Genomic DNA, 16,968 nt, shown 5'->3' with positions numbered 1-16,968 from the left:
TCTTCCCTCCAGAGTCACTTTTCAGAGCAGAGTCGCACTTCAGTGAAAGTTTATGCAGCCCTTTCATACCGTTCGTCTATTTCAGCTCGAGAAGCACACACTGGGCCTCTGTCACGGCTTTCGGCACCGGATCTCAGAGGCTCCTTTTGTCTGTGCCACCCCCAAATTCTGTATATTCCTTTTGAAATTCCCCCGCCCTTACAAGGACACAGGCCTGCTCAAAGGAGCCATTCCCTGCAAGAGGGTTCTGGGTCTCAAGGCTGCTCTGATCTGTTCTCTCATAGCACAAGGGGAGTTCCACAAGGCTTCGGTGCCTTGGAGTGACGAGCCATTTCCAGCGGGAGGGAGGGGAAGATGACACCGATGTGGAGAACCAAAATTTCCCAGTTGCCAAGTGATATCCCTCGATTGCGGCATCAGGCTCAAAACAGTACCCCACAGCCTGTGGTGTGAGCCCATGTCCCAGAGAGTTTACAGCCTAGATCAGGGGTCTCAAACACGCGGCCCGCGGGGCGCATGCGGCCCGCGGGACTATTTCCTGCAGCCCGCCAGCTCCCCACGGCACCCCCACCTCCCCAGCATTTACCTAGAGTGGCTCCGGCCTGGCATGCACGGGGAGCAGGGCAGGCTCCCTCCCTGCCTGCCCTGCCCCCGTGCCACTCCGGGAAGCGGAGGGGACCTGGGGGAGAGGGGGCACAGGGGGTCTGTGTGTTGCCCTGGCCGCGCCTCCAGGTACCTCCCCCAAAGCTCCCATTGACTTCCCATTGGCAGAGGACAATGTTGCTTCCTCCAGCATTTGGTTAAGCTGTGGAACTCATTGCTGCAGGAGGTCCAGAAATCAAATTCTGTGGCTGAGGTTTTAAAAAGAGGGCTGGACAATTTCAATATCACTAATGGCCAGATCTTAAATTCTTTACTCAGCTAGAACCAGCACGGACTTCAGTGGGAGTCAGGGCTGGCTAAAGATGACACGATTTGGTCCAGCATTGGTAGCTAAGCGCCTGATCCAAATCCCATTCAGGTGAATGGAAAGACTTGGATCAGGCCATAGGTAAGTTAGAATAAGAATATATTGTAGTGATAGGAAGACAGCGGCTGGCTGTGTCATTTGATTTTCAAGCTGCACTTTCATCCAGCCCACTTCAAGGCCGGGTCTGCACTAGAGATTGGAGGTAGCAGGATCACACTGATCTGGCTGCACATCCACACCAACCATAATGCTTTGCTTCCCCTCTGGGTACCTCCTTCCCCTCAGGGTACCCCTCTGGGTACCTACCCCAGAGTTCCTGGCACTATTCCCTGAAGCAGTGGCTTGTGGGAGATTTCAGAGGGCCACCTTCCAAGAGCCTTGCTGCTAAGAGGGGCGTTATTGCAGGATAACCACGATGCTGAAGACAGCTTCTGTCACTGATGTTGTTACCCACGGTTGTCAGAACCCGCAACTTAACTCTTTCACTCCAGGCAGTGTAAGGAATAAATCAAGAGGAACTCAGCGATTGTCTGATCAAGGAATAATACAAGTCAGCATGCTCTTGTCTAACACTGCAGTTGATTTGATTTAAGCGCACATGGACATAAGCAACAGATTTAGAACATCCCAGATATTGAGTATTCAACGACAAGTTAGCGCTGGCCAAACGCCTCCCTGCCAGGGAGTAAAGATGTCAAGAAAACATCTCTCCCAGGATAGCTCCCCAAAGTACACTATTATCTAAACTTTTTAACACTAACTTCTACAAAACACACAGGCCATAATGACCCCTACTAAGTCATCACTTGTCTTAACTTCCAAGAAATTTTTACTCTCAGAGGCGTCTAGACTCAAGGCTGTTCAGCCACATATCTTCTTCCAGTCTCAGTTGTTTACTTTTTCCTCCCCTCTTCCCATACTTACTGGCAGTTTTGCTAATTGTTATGACCTTGCTTCTGAAAGCCTGCCTCCAAATTAACCCTTAACTATGCGGTGTTCTATTTCATTCATTCACAGTGGCTGAGTGCACATAATATGGCTGCAAATAGCTTGATCACATTCTGGGGTATATACACCCCACAAATCTAGAGCAACAATGTCATAGTTCCAGGGCACACTTTGCTTTAGACCCCCTTGAGTGCACCCTTTTGGGGACATACCTCGCTACCATCACCCCTTTCTGAGAGCCGTGCAATTCTACCACCCTGGGACTGGGTCCCTCCCAAACATTCCCTGCATTTCTCAACCAGTGAGCACAAGAGCCCCAACCAGGTTTGGCTTCACTCTGGGGATCTGTGATCAGTGAGCTGATCAGAGCAACTCAGAAACAAAGCACTCGTTCTTCATTCATCCAAAGGTCTAAGGCAAGCGGAGACAGGAGGTAAAACCATTTAAGGGCTATACGCAAATTCCCCCATAATCTTTCCTTGCAAGCTTCAGTACATTTCATCCAGCTCATGGGCAGTGAGTATCGAAGGCCAAGGCGGGCTGAGCCTCCCCAAACAGCCGTGTGTGGTCTCGCCCACGCTGGGGCTAATGGGGGCTGGCCTGAGCTCCAGACTGGGGATGCTCGGGCAGCCCGTGGGGGAAGGGGTGGCAGCTGCACGCGGGGGCACTCTGGGCTCCAGCAGGAAAGGCAGAGCCTCAGGAAGAAGAGCCCGGGGTTCACCGGCTGCCCATGATCCAGCCATCTCCGAGTTGACCCAAGCAGAGTGCCCCCCTGCAGTGTCTGTCTGTCTCTCTCAGCTTTCACTGCCGACCCTCTCCCCTTTTCTAGGCCCGAGATTCTGCAATGCTTTCGTATCCTTGGCAAGAGCAAACTCTTCTCGCCTGGATGGAGTCAGGTAAGTACCCACTTCGCCCAGCCGTCATTGTGACCTTAACCCCTTTGGAGCTTTTTATCCCAGGTGTTTTATCTTTGCGTTGTCTCATGTCCTCGGGGTAGTCTATTTTTTTTGTCAAGCTCCAAATTTCTCAGTCAAGGTCCAAACACGCCAGAGAAATTTTTTAAAAATTAATAAGTAACTAAAAAGATGTTGGGTCTGTTCAAAAGCATCTCACGGTCCGGATTTGGCCCGCAGCCCACCTGTTGCCTACCCCTGCCCAATGCATTCAGGCAGGACAATATTTATAAAAAACCAACACCCAACTCCTTTGCTGTCCACAACTGGCAAAAGGGCAGGCAGCGAGCTCTATGGGGCAGGCAGCACGGTTTGACCAGGCCAGTGGCTTCTGGCAGCCCTGACTCTAGGCCCGCAGAACACAGAAAACAGACCAGGCAGGCAAGCTGAGGAGTGCTCTGTGGGACAGGAGTGGAGGATATTTGCGCCATTGGGGTTATTGTACCAGTGCTCGGCATCCGCACTGGCCACGTACCTATGGAGCGTGGTACCGTGGAAGGACCGCACCGCGGTTACCCATGCGGGAAGTCAGTCAGCTCCAAAAAGGGGTCACAGCGCACTGGCCACGGGGGAGCCGGCGCATGGGGGCATGAAGTACATCGCATGCATGCCACGCGGTTGGCACAATGAGCTCCCTCCAGTATAAGCCAGGCCCGGAGGGCGCAGGGACCTACTATACCACCGCATTTACTCCAGAGTCACGCCACTGAAGTCAGCGTGGTGACACCAGCGTAGAACAGAAGAGAAACAGCGGTGAATCCAGCCCAGTGACTCCTTCCCCTGTACATGCCCCGTCTCCTGCAGCTTATTACAGCCCTTTACCCCTGCAGGGAGCATCCTCGCGCGGAGTATAACCCAGCCATTTCCTAGCACTGAGCTCACCGTCTGCTCCTCAGCCAGAAGCAGCAGGATTTCGTTCCCTACCGGACGCTTTCCTTTCTCTTGAGCATCAAAAGACGGGTAAGTGCATCGGCAGAAGATGGTCTGATGCTTTATGCTTTTTGCAACAGCTTGCAGAGAGCCAGAGCTCTTGAGTCGTCCCTTCCCCCCCTCCCCACGGCCTCTCAGAGGTCTGAAGCAATCTTTTAATCTGGCATCTAGCTTCACGCTGTAGCTCTGCCGGGGCCTTTTAACAAAGGCGGGGAGCCCTGGGAAAGGGCTGAACCGAGGCTCTGTTCCGAGAGGCAGCCAAGAACAGAGCTGCAGCTGTTTCAGAGATAATCCAACCCCTCCAAGAATTATTGTTTTCCTTAAAGCCCCAGCTCCTGGAGTCATGTGAATCTAGGAGGATTTCAGCCTTCATTCTTAAAGTAAGGTGCTAGCCCTTGTGGCTGTGGAGAAAGCTTCAGAAATGTGACCCCAGTGTGCCCTGAAGGCTCAAAAAGCAAAGGGCAAATAAAAAGAACCTCAAATCCATAATTTTTACATAATCTCATGATTTAAAGCCAATCTCGTGATTTCTGGTGAGCCTGACTCATGATTTTGGAACATTTGGGGCTGGCAATGCTGCCCTTGGCTCCGCTGAATCAGGCTGGGCCCCGCCAGGGACAGTTCAGGCCCCAGGGCTCTCAACTCGCACTTTTCACCAGTAGATCTCAACATCCTTCAGTCTTCAAAGGTCTCTCTCCTCAACAGCCCTGGGAGGCAGGGCAGGGCGGCACATTGTACAGATGGGGAACTGAGGCAGAGAGGGATGAAGTCACTTGTCCAAGATCACTGGGAGCCTGTGGCAGAACTTGGAGTGAAACCAGGGTTCCCCAATCCTAGTCAAGTGCCCTAGAGCAGTGATTTTCAGAGTACAGGTCGCAACCCAGCGCTGGGTCACGGAACGTCAAGCACAGGGTCGCCTTGCTGATTCAAATTGTAACGATCGTTGCCATGCAGCAGGGACCTGGAGAGGAAAGAGGTAGGCGGGAACTGAGGAGGGGAGCAAGTTGGGGCTTGCAGGGCTGCTGTGGGCCTCTCCCCTGGCCCTAGAGCATGCTGCTGCCGGCAGGGAGAGAGGGACCCTTCCCCCAGAGCTCTGTGATGCCTGCTGGCGGGGGGAGAAAGGGGCCCCCTCCCGCGGAGCTAGCTGGGGAAGAGAGGGCTGGGGGGAGTCCTCTGGCAGCCTGCCTGCACCCCAAACGCCTCACCCGTGCCCCACCCCAGAGCTCACACCCCCAGCCAGAGCCCTCACCCCACCCCGCATCCCAACCCTCTACCCAAGCCTTGAGCCCCCTCCTGCACCCTGAACCCCTCATCCCCAGTCCCACCCTAGAGCCCTCACCCCCAGACAGAGCCCTCATCCCTGCTCCCCACCCTTGGCCACCTCCCCCACTCCTTACCATAGGCTTACTAAGGCTAGTGATGTAAAGTGGGTTATGCTGGAATGGACTGCAATATTATGATTTTATGAAAACTCTAGTCAAAAGATATAATTATGCTGGGTCACGGACATCACCAATTTTCTTCAACTGGGTCACGAGGAAAAACGTTTGAAAACCACTGCCTTAGGGTACATCTACATTGCATTGTCAACCCAGGGCTGTGGGGCAGGTTTGTGGACTCAGTGTTTCCAAGCCCACGCTTGAGCATCCACTCTGCCTTGTAAGCCTCGGTTTACAATTGTTGGGCCTGGGTCTCACAGCTGCGCGAACGTGGCTATGCTGCACCATCTGCGGTTTGAACTGCATCCCCACCGCAAAGTGACAGGGCTTGGGCCCGAGCCTAAGTGGGACCTGGACTCAGACCCCCTCCCTCTCCTGGTGGGTCCTAGGACTCAGGTCCGAGTGCTTCCTGACCTGAGCCAGACGGATGTGGGTGTGGACGACAGTGGGGCGGGGTTGGGCTCAAACAGGAGTCTGAGCCCAGATTTACAATGCAGGGCAGACACACCTTTACCCACAAAGCCAGCCTTCCTGAAAGGCCTTGGCTATTTCCTGTTTCAGTGAACTATGCCTGCCAGTAAATTTGCTCACAGAATAGTGTGAGTTGGCCACGGAAGGCCAAAGCAAGTTACTTAAATCACACGAGCAAGTATTTACGGAAACCTAGTTAATTATTAGTAAGATTGAGTGGCTCCTAGAAGCCCCTGTCGTGGATTGAGAACCCCCTTGGCTACGCCCTGTGCAAAATCCAGGACATCGCAAGAGCACAGCCTGCAGTATTCCCCCTGAGCACAAGTTCGGTTCAAGCTTCAGAGAAAGCGTCACACAAAGGAGAGCAACGGAAGCATCAAGCGGTTTTTCAAACCGCTGTGTTGTGCTGTTCGATCCAACGTGCGCTGGCTCAGACTTCCAGCGACACTACAGCGCGAGCCTGCGGAGCGTCCCCCATGCCAGCACGGTCCCGCAAATGCTCTAGAGACACTGGTTTTAAAAGAGGAACCGAACACACAAAGAGGGAGAGACAGACCCGTGAAAAGGCAGGCCCCCCCCCCCAACGAGGGGAGCGCTGGATTCAGTTCCTGTTGGAAAGGAGATGGAGAGCCCATGAGGCAGAGAGAGACAGAGGAAGATCATTCCAGGCAGCAGGGACTGCAGAGGAGAAGGCTCTCGCACCAAAGCGCTGTGGTGAAACTGCAAGGAGGGAGAGAGCGCACAGCAGAGACTCACCCAGCTTAGCTTTGGGCCTGTCCACTGCCTCACTGTTCATCCTGTTGGGCTCCCCAATAACTTCACATGTCACAGGATACCCCTTTGGGGGTCTGGTTTATTAACAGAAGAACTCTTCCCAGCTCTCCTCCTCTGGTCTCTGCAGGTCCAGAGACACACTGGTCACCATGTCTCTAAGCACCAGCCACACGACTGATATCTGCTGGCTCACACCCTTGGGGCGGCGTTCTCAGCCCTAGCCCGACTGTGGCTTCCCTCCCCCAGGCTGGCTTCTCTCCCTGCAGGCCTCCCCCATGCATCTCCCTGTTCAGAACAGCTCACCCAGCCCTTCTGCTCCTGGGAGTCTCCCCCTGAGCCCCGGGTTCCCTTTCTATCTCCCAGAAGGCCTGGCTCTGAGTCACATGCTGCCCTTGCCCCCCCAGGGCTCATTCCCTTCACCTGGGGAAGCAGGCTACACCTGAGGCAGGTGAGGCTGAGCCCCCAACCCTCTTAAAGGGCCAGCTTCCCCTGTCACAGAGAGAAACCCATAAAGCGTCTCACTTAGATGCTTGCTGAGGAAGCCCAGTGTAAAGGGAGCAGCAATCAGGACCAGTGTGGCAAATCCTGGTTAATCCACCCAAGCCAGGGTAAGTGCTTCCTTTGGCCTAGGGAAAACAGAACTGAACTGCTTTGACCCAGCACATCCGGCTGCCGCCTGCCCTCTCTCAGTGGAGCTGAGTTCCCCAGGCTCCAGCATACAGCTCTGAAATCCTAAACAGGAAACCCACCTGCCCTGCTGTGCCAAAGCAAGAATCAAAGGAGCCCAGCTACCGGCCTGTGTGTCTGGAGTGCAGCAGGTAGGGGGGTGTCCCGAACTCAGAAAGAGCCTAGGGATACAGACATCAAGGGCCAGAGCCATCCCTGGTGTGAACCCCAGTGAAGTGGGGTGTGGTTTTTTTGGTCCAGAAAGTAAATTAAAATATTTGTACACCTGGTACAATGTTACAAAACGAGAGGCAGACACTTTCATTAACATGTCGAGCCAGCCACACTTGCCAATTCCCAGGTGCTGAGTGGGAATGCTGCCTAACATAGATAAGATTTCACACTCCCACGGCAGGCGGGGGCTGCGAGCCCAGAACAGCGGGGGGCAGCGGGAGATGGAAGTATTGCTCATGTGGTATAGCAGGGGGAGAGGGGGCTAAGCACTGAAAGGGGCGGCCCAGTCGCATCCCCTCGAGAATCGGGGCCGGAATCCATTCCAACCCACACCCGGCTTTGTGCGTTAGCAGCCCCAGTTAGCAGGCCTCAGTCTGTTATTCCCGGGCCAAGGGACCCCTTTCCCCATCTGACGCTAACGCAGCCTCTTCCCACCCCACACGAGCACCCGTTCCACTATTCGTAGTCGTCTTCTTCCACCTGCCCCCTTTCCATTCCCTCCTCCCCTTTAACGACACAGCCAGGGCTGCTGGGAGCCCTTCTCCGCCTGCAGGGATGGCATGCGGCACCATCCCAAACATCTCAGCCATGCTCCCCACAGGAGGGCAGGACTCCTACAGCCGGCTCCCTCCCCTTCCCGGAATCCTCATGGTGTGAACCGGGGCAGGACCAGGGGAGCTCCCTCACTGCCCACCGGCTTTGGCTACAGGCTGGATGAGCTCCTAGCAGGCCCTCTTGAACAACTCGGGGGGCCACGATTGTGAGTTCAATCCTTGAGGGGGCCATTTAGGGATCTGGGGCAAAAATTGGGGATTGGTCCTGATTTGAGCAGGGAGTTGGAATAGATGACCTCCTGAGGTCCCTTCCAGCCCTGATGTTCTATGATTCTATGAACTCCTGCTGGTAGACTCAAGAACAAAGGGCCTCGCGGGTGAAAGCCCTCACTGCTTGATGGGCATCTGCCACAAAGGGACATCAGACAGGGGCAAGTCTAACTCTAGGCAAACTAGGCAGCTAGCCAGGCTAGCAGATTTCTGGGCAGCTGCCTAGGGCTCCCCTTCATCATGACGGAGGGGCAGCTGAGCCACATTGGAGCATGTGGTAAACTTGAGGGAGCTGGTGTGCTAGCTCACAATGCCACTCAAGTTTGGCCCCCTACACCGGAGTCATATTTGGCAGACAGCCCCCCTTCCCCACCCCCACATCCCAGCTCCAGACCCCCCTCAAACTCTGGGGCACATCCCCCATCTGGATCATAGACTTGCAGCTGGAGCGTGTCACTACGCCCCCTTCTGCCCAGCGAAAGGAGAGGAGAAAAGAGTCGTTCTGCCTCTTCCTTGGCATGGGCCTCAGGCAACACCCAGGAGCAAGTGGGGAGGACAAGTCTGAAATCAGGGTCACACCAGGATATTACAGGATCTAGGGCTTCCCTGCCACAGAAACACCAGCCTCTCTAGTCAATGGTGACCATGCCCTGTCCCCTCCCAGAATGAGACATGGTTGGGGCTGCCAGCCATCGCAGTCAGGAGGGGAAAGGATCCAGTCCGCCACAGGAAACCTCCTTGCTTCAGCTTGTCAAGAAGCATCCTTGCTGCTAGCTTCTCACCTTGTCCCTGGAACACTCCCCAGGCTCTCTACCTTCTGCTAGGCAATTGGCAAGTTAACAAGGGCCTAATTGTTTAACCCCTGCTTATTTGTACAAGGCCCCCGCTGAGATCAGGGCCCATTGTGCTAGGCACTCTAGGGACACAGAGCGAGAGACAGTCCCTGCCCAAAACAGACAAGACAGACACGGGACAGGAAACTGAGGCTTGGAGGGGGGCTGTGACTTGGCCAAGCTCAGTGGCCAAGCCCAAACCCAGGTCTCCTGAGTCCCTGTCCAGTGCCCTGTCCACTAGCCCACGCTGGCTCCTTTTATGCAACGCTGCCCCTTTATTCTCCCTTGCTACCGCTGGCGAGTTCCTTCCAAGTACATTAGTTAAACGTCTGTGGGCCACATTGTGTGTCTAACTTGGCTGAGCCCGGACCACGCTCATCACCGTAGGATCTGAAGGCCAGTTTCTGCCCAGTTACCACGCTGAGTAACACCGTCTCGGCCGGCGGCCCTGTTGGCAGTAAGGGGCTGTTCGGCGTGCACCCAGGCACACGTGTGCTCCTCTGGGGCGCGGGGACCATCCCCCGGCGTGAGTGGGAACAGTAACCGGGGCTGAGCTCCCTCCAGCTCTGGGTGCCCAGAACCAGGGCTGAGACGCCCACGGGCCACGAGTCGGGTGTGACACTGTATAGAACATGGGTGACGCTTTATGTTACGGTTTGTCAGGTCTGATAATCTTGTGTATATGCTTGTATCCCCTTTGTATTATGAGTTATAGATATGTAGGGCTTATCTGTATTTTCAAACTTGTGCCATGTTCTGGGTGACATCGCCAGACAGGCTGGCATCGGCACGGTCTAGCCTGTTCGATGACCTATCACGGGTCATCAGCAGTACGATGAACCCATGGAAAGGAACCAGGGAAAAATACCTTATGAGTCAGCAAGACATGTAGGGGCAGGCCTGGGCACAGAACTCTAAGGCTTTTCCATGTTTGTGTTTGGGACACAGGAAGTACCAGCCACATGGCCAGAAGAATATCAACGGCAGCTGCGTCATGTCCGTTTTGTCTTCATTCCTGCCTTCCCTGGCGCAGCCACCACCGACCTGCCAACGGACACCTGGGCCCTGCCCCTTCCCCGAGGCCCCCGCATCCCTCCTCCTCAGGGCAGGGGAGTGAGGAGGGAACACGGCAAGCCAGGGGTAGGCGGGAGGGTCTGGCGGGGGAGTGAGGTGGCTTGCTCGGCCATGTGCTCAGCCCGGTGGCTCGATGGGGTGGCCTGACGTGGCTGGGGTGAGCAGGCCGTGGGGCTCTCCCAGGCGCAGTGGGGCCCTCAGGGCTCCTCCTGTTACAGGGGTTCAGGGCTCTGCCGTGCATGGGGGCAGGGCCTCGGGTGGAAGAGGCGCAGCCAGTGGGCTAGACTCCCCAAAGCGGGGATTCACCCGCCACCCATGTTCTTACCTCTGGAGTAACTTTTCTAGAAATAAAGCTCTGAACAAAGGAGTGAATGACCCATCTAAGCTGTGGATGCGTTCCAGAAGGACTTTCAAGCCAGCAAACTCACCAACACCGCTAAGAACCTGATATACGGACTTTGAAATCTTATATATGTGTCTGATTGCTTTACTATTTAACAAGTCTCTTTTGGTGCTTTCTTTTTTTTCTTTATAATAAACCTTTAGTTTTAGACGCTAAAGGATTGGCTGGCAGCGTGGGATTTTGGGTAAGATCCAAATTAATATTGACCTGGTAACGTGGCTGACCGGCTTAGGTGCTGATTGGGAGCCAGAGAACTGGAATGTAATAAAGAGGGCTGTGTGATTTCTTTTCTTCTTCTTTTTTGCTTCTTGCTAACCAGTGCGGGGGGATCAGGAGCACAGTTTATGGCTGGTTGGTGAGTCTAACTTCAGTGTTAACCACCAGTCTTTGGGAGAATCTGCAGATGGTTCTCCTTTTCACAGCCTGCCCTGACCTTGGCATTTTCAGTGAGGGCTGCCCCGGGCCACAGCAGGGGCTCACCCTACACCAATCCATGTCGCTACGTGAAGTGTCTGGTGATGCCCTATTTGTTTTTTAAATCACAGCAAGACAAAAAAAATCCATGAACAAGCCATTCATAAAGCAGCAGCCGCAATGTGGGGGGAGGAAGGGTGGTACCCTTCAAGGACAGTAGCGTCTGGGGTGAATCCATGCCCCAACATTGGGCTAAACTCTCGCGGGAACAAGCCAAGCCAGACTCAGCATCCTGGGAGTAGAGCCTAAGAATCCGTAGCCAGCTCCTGCCACCCCTGAACACATGGCTCTGCACGGCCTCAACTGGTACCATAGGAGTGCTAGGGGAGTCCCTGCTCCTAAATCCAAGGCCACGCAGAATTGTCGACCCATGCCAGCGTCACCCATAGGAGTAATTCCTCGCAGCTCTGGCCTTTGCCTCCGGGAACCCAGCTACACAACCACCCCCAGGACCAGGCTGCCTCCCAGACCGGCGTCTGCCTGAGCCTCTCTCCAAACCTTGACAGAATCCATCAGTCAGCGACGGGGTGAGCGTGCGGCTGACAACAGCCAAACACACCAGCTCTGAGCGAGCAGTTCCTGTAATACCCTGGGTGCTGCGCTCTGTTCCTTTCAGTGACGTATGACCAGGACTGCTGAACGTCAGAGCGCAGGGGAAAGAGACGGGGGAGCAGACAATGCAAGCAGCAGGTAGCCCCCTAGGCCGTGCCCCCTCACCATGAACCATCTCCCAAACCCACAGGCAAGCCTCAGAGAATCTTGCCCTTGTTCTCGACAGAGACATCTTGAGTGCATGGCTAACAGGGGCCAGGGGAGGGTTTGCTGACCATGACCCGAGCAGCTAGGGGAAGGCCCAGCTACCCGCCACGCCTCCTTTCAAAGGGGTCCCCAGCAGCCGGAGTCCCAGAGCTAATTCCTGCCCTGCTGGAATGAGAAAAAGAGGCGACAGCTGCTGGGGGAGACCCTGGCTGTCCCAGCGGCATGTGCACCGGTGGCAGGATCGGGGAGCCATGAGATCTGGGCTCTAGGCCTGGCGCTGCAGCCCCAGGCCGGTCACACTGCACCGCCCCGTTGGGAACTATTCCCCACCTTTGTAAAAGCCTCTAAGCACCCGGGATGAGCAAATTCCATCCAAAGACCCAGGCTGCTCATTAGCAGCAAGGGGGAGGAGCCCCTTGGGCAGCTGGGCAGCCCTGAAGAGCTCCTGCTGGCCGGGACTTTGTCAGCCTTGGCCCTTTTCTAAGGGGAAAGCCTCTCGCACTGCAGGAGCTCAGCCTGGGGCGCAAAGCGCAGCAATTACCTCATCACAGCCCCCTGCGGCCGCTTTGCGCCTGCGCCTCTTGCGCGATTAATTCCCTCCAGCTCGTCAGAGGGCCCGCTGAAAATAGCAAATTGCGATGGACTTCACGCGCTGGAGCCGGGACTCTCCACTCCTGCCTTGTTGCTGCCACCGTGTGGTCACATCCCAGAACTGCGGGTGAAGAAAGTGTCGTGTCCCCCCCGGGGGGGAACTGCAGCGTTTTTGACCACACAGCTGTGACTCTGGTAAGGTTGGACACCGGGGATGGAGAGTTTGAGGCCGCAGGTGCTGAGGTGGCAGCCCGAGCTGCGGCTGAGCGGGAAGAGGGCTGTAAAAGCCCAGACAGACTTAACAGCTTCTGCTGGCGTGAAAATTCTGATTCGGGCTGGTCTCCGCAGGAAAGAAAACGCTGGGGCCGGCCCCTCTGCTGGTGAACTCTTCAAAGGAGCCACACTGATTTACGCTGGCTGCAAATCTAGCCCCATAACTTCCAAGATTAAGGACCTGCCGCTTCTCATCGCTATCTCCAACTTTATACTCCTTGCTTCAGCCACTGCTAAGCAAAGCAAGACTGGACCTTAGCAGCCCTGGGACAGGAGGCCCAGAGAACCCAGCCTGCTCCTGACAGGTTTGCTGGCAATTCAATAGCTTGGATGCCTCCCCGGGAGTCAATTCTAAAGCAGTTCACCCAGGGCAGAAGCCCTTCAGATAAGCTGCAAGCCCATGCTCTCTGCCTTTACAGAGGGGCCAATGGCAGGCCCTGACCCCCGTGGTTGGGGTTCTCCGCCACGGTCTTGCCTGTGGCAAGATTGCTCCATCAAACCCAATCACTCTAAGAGCGTGTTCCCCCTTGTGCAACATGAGAAGTGGGGCTCTGCCACTCCTTTAGTGCTTTGAGATCCACTGATGACAGGCACTTAGAATTGCAGCTGGGCTCCCCAGCCACCTGTGTTTTGCAGGGCGAACCAATCTCACATTGTTCAGACCCATGTAAATGGCTTCCCCAGCACCTGGCCCCTAGTCGCCCCTCTGCCAGCACCGCGCAAGCTGAAGCAAATCACATCAGCCGCACAGCTTGGCCTTCAGCCACGGGGAGATTAGCCCCACAGCTCCCTCAGCCTGGGGACCCGCCCTCCTTGGAAAGCGCCTAGCCCAGCATGAAGACAAGTCCAGCCTCGCCAGGCTGCCACGGAAGAGACGCCATTTTCATTAAAAAACTAGAACAATACATTAACGTGGCAGGCATTAACTGGTTTAAAACTGGCTAAATGATAGGCCTCAAAATGGAACTGGAACCGGGGAATTGTCTTCCAGCGGGTTTGTTTCCTGTGGTGTCCCACCGGGATCAGGTCTTGGCCCTACGGCTATTTACCATCTTTATCAATGACCTGGAAGAGAAATTAAAATCATCACTGATACAGTCTGCAGTTGACAGGCCAGTGGGGGGAGCGGTGAATGATGAAGAGGGCAGGTAACTGCCGATCACCGTGGTCCCTTCTGGCCTTGGACTCCATGAAGCGAACACAGGAGCCCTGGAGCAGGGGCTCAGACTAGCTTAAGGGCATGAAAGTGCCTCACACATTCACTGGTCAAGAGGGAACCGCAGTTCCCAGTAACCCCGGGGGCGGAGTGGCTTGATCCTTCACCACTAACTCCATCCAGGCAGACCGAAGCCTTTGGTGAACCTTCTAACCTCCAGCCGCCCCTGGGAGGTCAGCGCTAGCCCCACTTACGCACAGGTTAAACAGACAAGCCAAAGCCACGCAACCAAATTTACGGATGATACTAAACTGGGAGGAGTGGTAGATACGCTGGAGGGCAGGGATAGGATACAGAGGGACCTACACAAATTGGAGGATTGGGCCAAAAGAAATCTGATGAGGTTCAATAAGGATGAGTGCAGGGTCCTGCACTTAGGATGGAAGAATCCAATGCACCGCTATAGACTAGGGACCGAATGGCTCGGCAGCAGTTCTGCGGAAAAGGACCTAGGGGTGACAGTGGACGAGAAGCTGGATATGCGTCAGCAGTGTGCCCTTGTTGCCAAGAAGGCCAATGGCATTTTGGGATGTATAAGTAGGGGCATAGCGAGCAGATCAAGGGACGTGATCGTCCCCCTCTATTCGACATTGGTGAGGCCTCATCTGGAGTACTGTGTCCAGTTTTGGGCCCCACACTACAAGGAGGATGTGGATAAATTGGAGAGAGTCCAGCAAAGGGCAACAAAAATGATTAGGGGTCTGGAACACATGAGTTATGAGGAGAGGCTGAGGGAACTGGGATTGTTTAGTCTGCAGAAGAGAAGAATGAGGGGGGATTTGATAGCTGCTTTCAACTACCTGAGAGGTAGTTCCAGAGAGGATGGTTCTAGACTATTCTCAGTGGTGGAAGAGGACAGGACAAGGAGTAATGGTCTCAAGTTGCACTGGGGGAGGTTTAGGTTGGATATTAGGAAAAACTTTTTCACTAGGAGGGTGGTGAAACACTGGAATGTATTGCCTAGGGAGGTGGTAGAATCTCCTTCCGTAGAAGTTTTTAAGGTCAGGCTTGACAAAGCCCTGGCTGGGATGATTTAATTGGGGATGGGTCCTGCTTTTGAGCAGGGGGTTGGACTAGATGACCTCCTGAGGTCCCTTCCAATCCTGATATTCTATGATTCTATGAACCTGGGCCAGGAATAGGATCCGGGAGGCTCACCCCCCTCAGCCTTTTGGTCAAAGCTCTAGGCTTTCCTGCCATGCTTTTCAAAGCTACCCCTATTTTGGAAGCAGAGATGAGGGCTGGAGAATGGAAAGGAGCTAACAGGGCCTCGGCCTTAGCAACCAGTCAGATCCACAGCCTAACGCAGACAAGGCCCCGTGTAATCCACAATTCCTCAGCTAGGGAATGCACCCCCTGTCCCATTGATCTGTGCTCCAGTGGAATTAAGCTTCTAGCGCTGATGGTTTGAAACAAAGGCGAGCCTGGCGACAGCAGACAGCTCTGCAGAGACAGCAAGGGCTGGAGGCAGAGGAAGGCTATCACAGACGGCAGAGCTGCGGAGGGGAAGGCTCTTGCACCAGGGAAGAGTGTAAAAATATTGTTCGGGCATGCAGGAGTGAAATCAGGAAGGCCAAATCACACCTGGAGATGCAGCTAGCAACAGATGTTAAGAGTAACAAGAAGGGTTTCTTCAGGTATGTTAGCAACAAGAAGAAAGTCAAGGAAAGTGTGGGCCCCTTACTGAATGGGGGAGGCAACCTAGTGACAGAGGATGTGGAAAAAGCTAATGTACTCAATGCTTTTTTTGCCTCTGTCTTCACGAAGAAGGTCAGCTCCCAGATTACTGCACTGGGCAGCACAGCATGGGGAGGAGGTGACCAGCCCTCTGTGGAGAAAGAAGTGGTTCGGGACTATTTAGAAAAGCTGGACGAGCACAAGTCCATGGGGCCAGATGCGTTGCATCCGAGAGTGCTAAAGGAGTTGGCGGCTGTGATTGCAGAGCCATTGGCCATTATCTTTGAAAACTCGTGGCGATTGGGGGAAGTCCCGGATGACTGGAAAAAGGCTAATGTAGTGCCCATCTTTAAAAAAGGGAAGGAGGAGGATCCTGGGAACTACAGGCCAGTCAGCCTCACCTCAGTCCCTGGAAAAATCATGGAGCAGGTCCTCAAGGAATCAATTCTGAAGCACTTAGAGGAGAGGAAAGTGATCGGGAACAGTCAGCATGGATTCACCAAGGGCAAGTCATGCCTGACTAATCTAATTGCCTTCTATGACGAGATAACTGGCTCTGTGGATGAAGGGAAAGCAGTGGACGTGTTGTTCCTTGACTTTAGCAAAGCTTTTGACATGGTCTCCCACAGTATTCTTGCCAGTAAGTTAAAGAAGTATGGGCTGGATGAATGGACAATAAGGTGAATAGAAAGCTGGCTAGATTGTCGGGCTCAACGGGTAGTGATCAATGGCTCCATGTCTAGTTGGCAGCCGATATCAAGCGGAGTGCCCCAAGGGTCAGTCCTGGGGCCGGTTTTGTTCAATATCTTCATTAATGATCTGGAGGATGGTGTGGATTGCACCCTCAGCAAGTTTGCAAATGACACTAAACTGGGAGGAGAGGTAGATACGCTGGAGGGTAGGGATAGGATACAGAGGGACCTAGACAAATTGGAGGATTGGGCCAAAAGAAATCTGATGAGGTTCAACAAGGACACAGAAGAATCGCATGCACTGCTACAGACTAGGGACCGAATGGCTCGGCAGCAGTTCTGCAGAGAAGGACCTAGGGGTTACAGTGGACAAGAAGCTGGATATGAGGCAACAAGGGCACACTGTTGACAAGAAGGCCAATGGCATTTTGGGATGTATAAATAGGGGCATTGCCAGCAGATCGAGGGATGTGATCGTTCCCCTCTATTCGACATTGGTGAGGCCTCATCTGGAGTACTGTGTCCAGTTTTGGGCCCCACACTACAAGAAGGATGTGGAAAAATTGGAAAACCACAAAAATGGTTAGGGGATTGGAACACATGACTTATGAGGAGAGGCTGAGGGAAATGGGATTGTTTAGTCTGCGGAAGAGAAGAATGAGGAGGGATTTGATAGCTGCTTTCAACGACCTGAAAGGGGGTTCCAAAGAGGATGGCTCTAGACTGTTCTCAGTGGTACCAGATGACAGAACAAGGAGTAATGGTGT

General features: G+C 54.1%; 1 protein-coding gene across 5 annotated transcripts; it reads left to right on the top strand.

Annotated features, from left to right (window-relative positions):
- Positions 1 to 1,781: 1,781 nt before the first annotated feature.
- LOC311533207 (uncharacterized protein) lies at positions 1,782 to 10,801 on the top strand. Of its 5 annotated transcripts, none has more exons than XR_014714527.1 (4): positions 1,782 to 2,351; positions 2,748 to 2,814; positions 3,768 to 3,831; positions 9,991 to 10,801. XR_014714527.1 is itself a non-coding variant. In XM_084652422.1 (4 exons), the coding sequence occupies exons 1-4, from the start codon at positions 2,428 to 2,430 to the stop codon at positions 10,261 to 10,263; spliced, it is 411 nt and encodes a 136-aa protein (XP_084508548.1). In that variant the 5' UTR covers positions 2,333 to 2,427; the 3' UTR covers positions 10,264 to 10,801. The 5 variants fall into 5 exon arrangements, 1 of the variants encoding a protein (XP_084508548.1); XR_014714528.1 differs by having other exon boundaries at positions 1,783 to 2,351; positions 3,702 to 3,831; XR_014714529.1 differs by having other exon boundaries at positions 2,333 to 2,434; positions 3,702 to 3,831.
- The last annotated feature ends 6,167 nt before the right edge of the window (positions 10,802 to 16,968 follow it).

Source organism: Lepidochelys olivacea (genome assembly GCF_965140295.1).
Source record: "Lepidochelys olivacea isolate rLepOli2 genome assembly, chromosome: 19".
In the NCBI taxonomy this organism is placed as follows: Eukaryota; Metazoa; Chordata; order Testudines; family Cheloniidae; genus Lepidochelys; species Lepidochelys olivacea.
This window is presented reverse-complemented; position numbering and strand designations above follow the sequence as displayed.

Bases quoted from the DNA above. Each gene is read 5' to 3' on its own strand.
- LOC311533207 (XM_084652422.1), top strand. The intron at 2,815-3,767 runs GTAAGTACCCAC...TCTGCTCCTCAG, and splicing joins TCTCGCCTGGATGGAGTCAG to CCAGAAGCAGCAGGATTTCG. The intron at 3,832-9,990 runs GTAAGTGCATCG...TTTGGGACACAG, and splicing joins TCTTGAGCATCAAAAGACGG to GAAGTACCAGCCACATGGCC.